Genomic DNA, 11149 nt, shown 5'->3' with positions numbered 1-11149 from the left:
TTTTGCTTTCTGCTTTAGCTCTTTTAGCTCTGGAGTGGCCGCCATTTTTTTTGCCTACGCACACAAACCGCCAGAACCTAGCGTAAAACAGCTCCGCTGTAAAAAACCATCGACTGCTTTTAAGAGGGGGGCATTTAAAGATGTACTTGTTCATTTTCGATGTTCATCTTCGATTACAGATGTGCTTGTTCAATCGTGCATAATCTTCTTTCTTTTTTTATTTTTTAAGGCGAAAGCCTTAAGTGGTTCGTTGAGGGGGCTCATACCCGAAAAAAGCGGCATTTAGTCGAGTGGTTCAGAGAGTATTTTTATCAAGTCTAGTGGTTCAAAAAATATCATAATCACCAATGGCTCATAGTACAAAAATATCATCAGCAGCAATGGCTCATAACCACATAACATGAAGAATCGAGTGCGAAGCAACAGAGACGATAAATGAGTTAAGACTGTCTGTATTAAGAAAGAAGGAACGAATGACAGAACAAGGGAAGACAGAACAAAGAAAGAAAAAAAAAACGAAAGAACGTAAGAACCAGTCAAAGAAATAAAGGAAAAAGACGGAGAAAACGAAATAACTTTCAGAGTGCCTTAGGTGCTCGCATGGGCCGAGGAGATCGACCTACAGTGCAATACGTTTACTTCACACTGCAGCTAGTGTGCAAGAAGTCTGACCCCTCTGATCGGTTAAATTCATTACTTAGTGTGTAGCAGGCTTTCGCCTTCATGTGTTACGGGAGTGTAACACATTGCAGATTTTAAAAGTTTCGTGCATGATAGCTGAGACACCCTGTATAAACGCGCAGTCATGTGTTCTGGCGTTTCTATGATGTTTAAGTGCATAGTGACGTAAGCGAGACAGTTAGAAGACACTATTGCTCCACTCATAATAATGTCTTACTCTGACCTCATTTCTCTTCCCCTTTCCTCTATGAGAAATAGCGCAATGAAGGATAGCGCTTTGCATTTCTGCATCTTCAGCCTTACATACCTTTCCAGCTCATCAACAGCGCGTATATAACTCCGTGCTTGGAAGGAGCTTGTCCAGCACACAAAACACTTTGTTCTCCCACTCAGAAGCAACAGTATAGCTAGTGCAGAGGCATATGTTTTCTAATGCTTCTGGCCATGCGGAAGATTGCACTGCATTCCACAACTGTGCATAATGCAGCGAAATTGCAAAAAAATCAACAATGCCGACGACCATTTACGTATTTCGCTCTTCGTTTGCGTACAGTGTCCATCATATACAAAGCTTCTTTTTAAGGGATGTCGGCGATTGCACACCGTCTGGCGGGTTCTTTCCGTGTCACCTTTATTGTAAGTGGCCGCCGGTTGAACGTTGCCCAAATGAGGAGACCGTCTTACGTAGGACAAGTCTTGTAAACACGGGCCCAGTTACGCCGGCTGTGTGTTTCCGACATCCCGAAATAAATGGCAGCATTGCATAGGAGGAGCGCATGCTCATATTGCCTAGGGCAGCTGCAAGAGAGCAGCCTCTCCTGATTCCGGCGGCTATCGCCACATGACTGGCTGCTGGGTCCCGTGGGTAGCACTGGATAGGGAGGGCCCGTAGAAGCTGTTGAGCAGGGACATCGGAGACCACTTGGAGAGGAAGATGAGCCGTGTGACGATGATGTAGCAGGTGATGACAACAACAACTAAGACGGCGAAGGTAAGGCAAGCGCGCGACAGGTTGAGGGTGTTCCGGCGAAATGCAGGAAAGATACCATCAATAGCTGGTGCTGCCTGCGCTTCACCCTCTGCACAAAAATAAAAAGAAAGCAAAGGAGGAGGGGTTAATTTACATCGCGTATAGACGACCGGGAACGCGAGGCACATCACTCGTTATTCGAGCAGACAAAATATGTGGCAAGCGTTTACACGCAAGCGCTTTTCCATTAAGCTCACAAAGGGGCAAGATTCAATAATTCAGGGCGGAAGCGGAGGGGGAAGGAGGTGGTAATCTTGTAGGCCACAAAATTTTCCGTGCCCTGAGCATCCTCTCGTGAGGATGTGCGTTAATTTATTTATTTATTTATTTATTTATTTGCATATGAAGCAGCCCTAATTTTGGGGCTATAGCAGGAGTGGGAAACGTTACACAATATCAGTAATAGACAAGGAAGTAACAGAAGAGAATAACTGAACCAACTGTCACTCAAAAGCAAACACATACACACAAAGAACAATAATACAGATGAAGCAATTTACATGTTAGCAAGGTATTCGCTGATGACAACTAAATACTCGTTTAGTGGTAGGGAACGAATCTTACCAGGCAGATAATTCCGAGACTGTATTATGGGTGGAAAAAGAAGCTGTATTTGAATGCGTTAGTGTGAATCGAAAATTCACCAACGATTACGATACTCCCTAATGCGAAATTTGAGCGCAGCTCTGTGTGTGTTACATTTCGTGGTAAGTTGGCTGGCGCGGGCAATCTGTCTCGTGCGGCACGTTGCAAACAGAGCGAAGTGTGGCGCGACTGTCTCGCTAATCAGGAAATCGCGAGAGGCAGCGCATGGGTGACGCGTGGGTGCGTTCACAGCAGCCTCCGCAAACAGACCTCCGCTCATGCAGCGCTTCGTTTCCAGTGGGGGCGAGCTCCACCACTGGAAAAGCTGGCGCCGCCATCGGCGTGACGTGGCGTGAGGAAACATGTGGTCACAGAGGCCGCGTCGGCTGCTTCGGAAGCGCCGAAGCGAACTGATAACGAAAGTTTAAAGTCCCACCTGCACTGCGGTTCTGATTAAGTGGGGAGGTTTTCGCGCCTTGGGTATCTGCTTGACAGCATTTGAAACTACTTTAATATGTAGTGGTTGCTTTTGGAGGCGTGCAGCATGGTGAACTACTGCTCGACGCCGCAGTGCCGGACGTACGCAGCGGAGCCTGGTGTCAGCCTTATTCATACGTGGTCTCAGGACAAGAAGCGGCGTGAAGCTTGGTTCGCGAAACTTAGAACCGGCAAGCCATCGGCTACAACAGGGATATGCAGTAAGCACAGACGCGAGGAAGACTTCTGCTACGGCGTCGGGACTGCGATGTTCGGTGAGTAGCAGAAAGCGCAAGGTAAATATACCTGGTAGCGAAGCTTCCATAGGAGCCCATACGTTCAAAACATGGCGGTTTATCGCCGGTTCATGGGGCTTAGCGACATCTGTATGTGGTGGGAACACTTCCGGCGGAAGAAAAAAGAACGTGCCGCCATGTCCGTTAAAAGCAGAAGTGACGTCATTTTGTTTTCGAAGGCACGAAATTTGTTTTGTTGTCCTTCCTTTGGAGTTATATATCCACATGCCCCGCCATTCGACTTGATGGGCGTTTCTAGCTTTCAGCGTGGAAAGCGATGCAGGAAAAGGCCAGCCGTACGGTTGTCGAAATCGCATCCCTGCGCAGAACATACTTTCTTTGGAGGCCGACGAAAGCTTTAGGTGTAGAGTGCTGATCCTATTGTTGGATGCCACGTCCGTCGGCCAGCGCAGTCGCACGAAAATAACTACACAATTATCTGGCGGTCGTAACTCACTACTTTGGACTGAACAGATTAAGAAGCAATGAAGCTACCCGCGTCACCAAATTCAGACAAACTTCGACAAGCAAGAAAGCACAAATTGTGAGGGGGGTGTAATTCAACAGGTGATACGAGTGCGCCTTTCTGCCCATTTCAAGACGTACATTGCACTGCGAGTGACAGTGGTGTCAACGCCCCCTGTAGCGATGGGCGCTGAAAAGAAATGCATTTATTAATAATAATAAAATTAAACGTATTTATTTAACTCATCACGAATCTATAAAATTGACTAGGAATTTTATTTTCGTTGAATGAATCTAACTGTGTCTCGTTTGAATTAAAAAAACGCGTTTTTCTTTCCCAATGTTTGTTCCCTCCAAACATAGTCGCGCTTCGATCGCTGCTCCCATAACCCCCCATGCTGATGTCGGTGACAATCTGTACTGAACCGCTTTTCGCCCGAAGCTTCGCGACCTATTTGAATCGACCTTGGAAAGCGCGCACTGAGACGCTCCCCCGCGCCCGCTGCGCGGCTAGTGTCGTGACGCTTTATCTGGTCTATGAACTTGCTGATGCTAGAGACTGGCAAGTTCACTGGAAGGGAAAGGGAGCGGCAAGAAGCACATTTAAAGAAAGGCATGGCACATGGTCATGTTTGTGTTATGAATTAATGTACTGAATCGTCGCGACGGCACACGAAGTTATTTTTGAACAGCTCTGATAGCGTCCACGCAACTATGGTTGCTTGTGTACTGTCAAGTGCTCATATTCTGCGCCCTAAAGCTCATGGCACGGTGCGAAAACGCGCTCACAGTGAAAGCAAAACATTGCGCGCGGACATGCATGCAGACGCGCAGTCGGTCGCTGCGAATCCGTCCGACCACTTGAGGCTTCATTCTGTTATGCTCCATTCGGTTATACAGGCAACCCACTATAAAAACATATTTCACATAGTTCGCTCTCAGCATTTGCCTACCTTACAGGCAAGAAGCCGGTTCGGGAGACTCCATAGCGGTGACCACGCGCTGTGGCGTTCACTGTACATATTCGGTAAAGAGACAGTGTCTGTAAACGATTCTGTACTTCCAGTTTGCCCAAGATTATTATTTTGACAGTAAAAATCTTCCCTTGTTTTGACAGTACTTACAGAAATCTCCAGGAGGGCTGCCGCGTGGTGTTTTCATTGAGTGCCGTAAGCCAAAGTTACGAGGAGAGCGCCGCGTTATCCCTCATACTACGCAAGGGAGGCGCTTCCTACAGACGGCGACTCCGTAAGTCCTCGCCCCCAGTATATGGTATCAGTGGGTGTTCTCGCCACATGCCATCGGTGAACAGACGACGCGCGCTACTCTGGCGCCATCTCGTAGTAATCGTCGCCGCAGAGCGGCACTCCGGTATGGCGGCACTGCGCCATACCCTCCTCCTCCATTTTCCGCCTCATAATTTCACTGTAGCCTCCTCCACCGCTTTCCACCTCACGCTCTATTCGCTTTTTATGCCCCGTTGCGCTCTGCGTTCGCTCTTTCATCCTTCGGCTCGCTCGGTTACGTTGACGACGACGTCAACGAGACACGCCAACGCTCAATGCAGGAACGAGCACTTTGAGAGCCCCTCACCAAGTCTGGCCATCTTGAGCTGACAAGAGCAGTGCATACAATGCGCGATAACGATTGTGTCTGCTAAGTATTGCATCCCTGCGCGCTGCGGAAAGAGCTTAAATTTCAAACCAAACGCCATTCGCCCTTCTCGCGGGCGCCGCGCTCCCAGCGGGAGAGTCGACGTATATCGCAGAAGTGCGCCTACGTACATGGCAGTTTTGTGACATCGCTCATAGTGGCACGTGACCTCGAGAATTATTCGAGGCAACAGCTGTTATTTGTTTTATCTGTTGCTTCAATAGGCGAATTGATGTTTAGAGAAATATTAAAACCTAAAAATCGAGTGTCTGCGTGTCTTTGTTTGACTTCGTACCGTAGTAAGAGAGATGTATGCATCCGTTTCGTCTGCTTTCGTGCAGTCGCGCGCAGATAGCGAAACTATCATTTTCTGGCATGTTCCAGCGCGCGATCGTACTCTGCGATCCGCTCGCGTCTGCCTCAGTGTTCGTGGAGCACTGACTTATACCGCTAGTCAGCTGTTCTCGTGCACAGCGAGCAAAATCGGGTGCTGCGCGAAACGAGACAAACGCAACAGCTCGCGCGAGAGACAGTCAGCGGAAGCTGGCCGCGCACCAAAAACAAACAAAGAAAGAAAAGAAGAAAAGAAAAAGAAAAGAAAAATGGCAACCATACCACTCTGTGAAGATGAAATGGCAGCGAAAGCTGACGACAGTCAAAACTCTCAAACGAAAAGCAAAGTGCTTTCGCTGCCATTCCATATTCACAGAGTGGAATGGTTGCCCGCGCTCGCGATTGTCGTTTTCGTTCAGCATCGCGGGAACGTTCTTCGTCGGTGGTCGTTTCGCGCCGGCGCCGTTTACATTCTCGTTGCTGTTCCCTCCGGCGCTCCTCGTGCGCATTTGTTCTTGGGGTGTCCACCCCATCGATGACGCAGCTGTTTTTAGTGCCGATACCTCTCCTGCGTATATGCTGCGATAACCTTGACGTCACGCTATTCTGCATGACGGGTGGTCTAATCTGTTCCACATTTTAACATCTGCGCCGCCGCAGTGCACCCGTACGTGATCACACACAAAGCAAACAATGAAACCCATTGTTTATTAGAAACCGCTAAGTCGTTTTTTATTGCCGGACGCCGGGAAACTACAGAAGATTAGTCATATACAGCTTTCGCTGAAAAAGAGGGGGAAAAAAGCGAGAAAAAAGAAAGAGAAGGCGGAGCCCGTGACATATGCGTCATCAGATCCTCTAGCTACGGTATGGGAGAACGCAGGGAAGGAATTTCGCTTGCGTAGGCTAGACGCGGGCAAGACGAGAGATCGTCTATGTTGGAGTGAGGCTCGCCCCCTGAAATCATGAGTTCGCGGCACTGAAATACTTCTATCGCGCTTATTATAGAACCAATATGAAAAAAATTTTGCGATAGAACGCTTCCTAGAGGGCACGTAACAACTTCCAGCATATAACCAAAATTTGCTATGTGGCCTGGTGAGGGGCCCTTTCAGAGCTGCATTCTAAAAAGGTGCTATGCTCAAAGTGTGGGAGCTACGGATATAACTTTCTTTGTAAATGTGGTATGGTAACCATCACAAAGGCTAGAGGTGGAGTTAAATATTGCATGCAAGAATTTAAGAGCTTCAATGCGATAAGGCAAAGGCAGTGGGTCCATGCCCAGTGTTTGTACTACCGGTGTTGGCAAGAAACTACGGCTGTAATTTTAGCAAATGAAGCGAATGGATTTTCTTTGAACGTTTTCGAGGGAGATTATTTCACAGTGTTTGTAGGGCTATCAAACCACGGACGCACATTCAAGAATGGGGTAGATAAGCGTTTTATATAAAAGCAGTTTAGTGTCGCGAGTGGTCTCAGTTAAAGTGCGGCGCAAATGGCCTAGTTTCTTTTAGTGCTTTTCCGTTTACATATTCAATGGGGTTATACCAAGAAATATTTTCTGTTAAAATAACGCCTAAATATTTAAGCGCTACGCCATTCAAAGAATAGTCAAATAGGACTAGGAAACCCCGCTGCGCAGATGCCACCAGAAGCAGTAAACTTCTTCGTGTCCTAATTCAATATCAAGTTTAAAACACCATCAGAACTGATTACCATATCACCTAATGAGTCGTTTAATATGAAAACTGCTATAGGCATGTTTTAACACTTGAGGAAACGGTACTAGTCTTCATGAGGTAGTAAAACGGCTCGTTAAAAATAGCGCGAGCCAACACTTCAAGCGAACATATCAGCATATACACGTCGCCAGTAAATGACCGGTAGTTCTTACAAAGCTGACTATGAATTCAGACCCAGGTCCATAAAATGATCGATGAGAACAAGATTAAGAGATGTGGAGTAAGCGTGTCATAGCTGCCTATGACTGGCCAATTAATGTCAGATGCGTGGCAAGATAAAAGCCAGGATCAGAGCCCACATTTCCAAAAAATTATCTTACGCTATAATCGTCCGGAAGAGCATTTTTCTGACAACTATAGCTGTACATATCATTAGTGAAAGGTGACAGTCAAAGGCAAGGATGGCTCACAAACGAAGAGCGTGGCGAATTCGTCCCCAGGTCCCCCGTAATGACTATCGCTTGAGTACTGTTCAGCTGAGGTTTTAACAATGGCGGTTGGAAGCGCACGGCCTGAAATCCAACTGACAGGTTATTAACTTTACCGACTGTTAGCCAACCTGCCGAGTGACTGATTTTCTCGGCCATCGGATGTGACAACCCCCGTGTCTCACTTACCAGCCTGTCGCCTTCGCCAGTATTCCTGCTCGTCGAGCACTATCTCCGGCTGTCTCCGTCGTCCCGACCCTGGGAGTCGATGTTCCTCCGGTCGACCGTCGCGGCTCCCCGCAGAGAGCATCGACGCTGGAGTCCTCATCCGGTGCGGCCAGACGTGGTGACGTGCGGCCAGACTTTCAACCGCTCTGCCGGACTTCATGGACGCGGCAGACTGCATCGGGTGCTGCCAGACGGGACCTTCGCCTGCTTCGCCAGGCTTAAACGGCGCTGGAGTCTGCATCGGGCGCGACCAGACGGGACCTTCGACCACTTCGCTGGAGTTCATCGCCGCTGAAGTCCGTGCCGGGCGCGGCCAGACGCGACCTGCGCCGAACTTCATCGTATCTTCCGTCTTGGTTCCGATGGTCTCTGTCTGCTCGTGGTGATCGTGGCCCGGGGTGATCGTGACCCATGGTGATCGCGGCCCATGCTGCTCGTGGGCGTTTGTCCACGAGCAAGCATGGTCACCGGTCTTACTCTTCTTTGTCAACATCTGGTGCCATCAGATGCTGTCCCAGGTGTTTGCACAGCTTCAGGGTGGTATTACAAACCGCAGCTAAATGATGAAGGATGATTCAAATAAGTCATGGTGGATTAAAGAAAAAGTGCGATAAAACGTATACGAGCAAAACGAGCTTAACGAACGCGTAAATTGTTAGACATCTCTACGATCTGAAGCATACAAGATGTCTGACTCAGACATACAACGCAGGAGCCTGTGATTTCTTTTCAAGGCCAGTGTTTACGAAAATTGCCACCATTAAATTATCATCAAAATGACAAGCGACAAACGTGCGAAGTGTAAGACGTGAAAATGTGAACGGTAGTTAACAATACAACAAGAACAACTGTCTCAAAAGAAGAAAAAAAAACTGGCAAGGTAAGAAAGCAGTATCATATTACCACCCGATTCGTGGCCTATCCTCCTCAGTGGGTTTTGCCATTAGCTGAGGCTTCATCATCATCATCATATTCCTATTCTTACGATTGCTGCTATATCCCCTTCCCCCTTGCTTTCTTATTGTTCTACCACCCGCTTTTTGCTCTATCGCCCATAGGTCAGATGCACCAGTATCTGGGACTATCATAGTTATCAAAACGAGCGCCCCGCGGAGACGATTCTATTGACTTCATTTTATTTCGTTGCGCGGATATGAATATTATAGATGATGAATCAACTTGTCCATCACGAAGTTCTTTCGTGGGCACATAAACATTTGCAACTCTATATAGGTCCATTACGGAAAGGCCTCCTCAGCAAAGTGTCGTACGATTGCAAACATTTCTGAACCGCGGCGACCCCCACGAAACTGCGCCCCAGGCTGAGATCAAATGCTGAATTGAGCGAGCGACCACGCCGGAACAAATACTAACATGAATATTTGTTAGAATTCCACCGCGCACCATGTGACATCCAGGTCCTGTACCATGAGACGTGTATATTCATTACTGAAGTTCACACCTGTCGGTGATATAGTTTAGCCAGTATATTCTTAGCCACAGGCGTTGGTCAGCAACCCCGTCTGTTTAAGTAGTAGGGGAATCCCAGATTTTTCGGACGTCCGTGCAGCCTCTCAGAGCGCCCGAGGGTTTCCCCCTTCGGGCTTGCTTTGTTCGTGAAGTGAAACAAAAAGCTGCATAAAACCGAATGCAAGAGTCGCTGCCCCTGAGACGCACGTGCCATGAAATATACAGAATCAGGCGCCCCTGGAGAAGTCGAAGCTCCTGGAGATAATGTGAGGCACGAAATTGTTTCGAAGTACTGACTCTCGGGTTCAACCAGCAATAAGCCTCGCTCTCTCACAAATAACAGAATTGCCGTCACACTAGCCGCACTCCAGACCGACCCGCGGGCGTAAAAAGGAGGGAGCGCACAGAAGAAACATTGTCGGCGGGAAAGAGCTCAGCGAGCTCGGTCAGTTTGTTATATTAGTGTTATACAAATTCTTGTGTGAGATAAGACCCTAGATACGTTGCACTATTTTTGACACGAGGGTGATTGCTGAGCGCACACTGAGTGCGATGCCGTAACTATATGAGTTCATAGGCGTATCTATTGCGGGAATACGGTGGCACTGTCACGCCCCCCCTTTCCAGAAGTGGGGGAGGGCAGTGTAGGTCATTTGCCTCCCCCTCCACGCCCACGCGCTTTCGAAAGCGAGCACTGTCGGCTGCAGAGTGGAAAATCCAACAAAACAGCAGCTGATGCAAAGTCGTCTTTCAGAATAGCACCCACGTAACTATGACTTTTTTTACTACGTATTCCCTGCTTAGGCCGGGATCATTGTCTTTCGGGTCTCGCCGCAACGCGCTATAGCAGATGACGTTCGGCCGCCCGCAGTTCAGGGTACGGTTGTTCGTGCTGCGAGCCGCCTGCGGGACGCGCCTTGCACGCCTGCGTTGCAGACCTTCCGCCACTTGCATCATCTCGTGTTGATTATGGCCTTCTACCAAACCACCCTAGAAAAAAAAGTTAGCTTTGCTTTTTATCATTTAGCTGTATGTAATCAGTGTTGACATTTTAATGCTTTTCAAGTTTGGCTAGATTTAGCAACTTTCTTGCCTGTTACACATTTTTCTATTTAACGACCGGCCATATATTTTTTTTTTTTTGGCGACATGAATGAACAATTAGCGACATTTTATCTACTTCGAAGTTAGGAAAGCTGATTCAATAATGGCCTAATAGAACGCAATTTATTATTCAAGATGTACATGTAAGTGCCCGAAACTCACTGTACGATGCATAGGCGCCATGACTATGATGTGAGCACCGAGGAACAGTAACGGTTAGAACAATTTATTCTGACGGTTTGAACATGGAGTTAGGATAGTATATGATAGGATAGGATGTCCTTCTTCGATGTTCGCGTACCCACGGCGGGGGATCGGCCACGATTTGGATGGTATTAGGAAGATGTTGGTATTACAAAAACTGGCAAAAGCGTCATGTGGAAACGGATAAAAATAATGCGTGAAGAAATTAAGAAAAACATCTTGAATCAACTATGAATTCCTCCCCGGCTGAGCAGACATCTCTGTGGTAGTTTCCAAGAGATGTGGCTCCAAAGGAAAGGATATTTAAAATGCAGAAATTTAAACCAAGCGTGAACGTTGGTTCTAAAACGTTCTTCTTTTTTTTCCTTAAAGCGGAAAAACGGCGGCAGAATAAGAAAAAATTATCGATGGTTGCATCTACTGCACAGAATGGGCACAGAGGGGAGGGTGCCA

At 47.6% G+C, this 11149-nt stretch overlaps 1 protein-coding gene and 1 long non-coding RNA gene across 2 annotated transcripts in view; one reads left to right on the top strand and one right to left on the bottom strand.

Annotated features, from left to right (window-relative positions):
* Positions 1–1173: 1173 nt before the first annotated feature.
* On the bottom strand, positions 1174–8385 carry LOC139047740 (uncharacterized). Its single transcript, XM_070521760.1, has 2 exons — positions 7880–8385; positions 1174–1760 (listed from the first exon to the last, which is right to left on the bottom strand). The coding sequence occupies exons 1-2, from the start codon at positions 8256–8258 to the stop codon at positions 1513–1515; spliced, it is 627 nt and encodes a 208-aa protein (XP_070377861.1). The 5' UTR covers positions 8259–8385; the 3' UTR covers positions 1174–1512.
* Positions 2778–11149, top strand: part of LOC139047743 (uncharacterized) — a 34154-nt gene continuing 25782 nt past the window's right edge. The window contains exon 1 of the long non-coding RNA XR_011507346.1: positions 2778–3048. This is a non-coding gene — a long non-coding RNA (uncharacterized lncRNA). The remainder of the gene's footprint in view (positions 3049–11149) is intronic.

This window comes from Dermacentor albipictus, chromosome 1 (genome assembly GCF_038994185.2).
Source record: "Dermacentor albipictus isolate Rhodes 1998 colony chromosome 1, USDA_Dalb.pri_finalv2, whole genome shotgun sequence".
In the NCBI taxonomy this organism is placed as follows: Eukaryota; Metazoa; Arthropoda; class Arachnida; order Ixodida; family Ixodidae; genus Dermacentor; species Dermacentor albipictus.
Note: the sequence above shows the minus strand (reverse complement) of the source record. Positions and strands in the feature narration are given on the sequence as shown.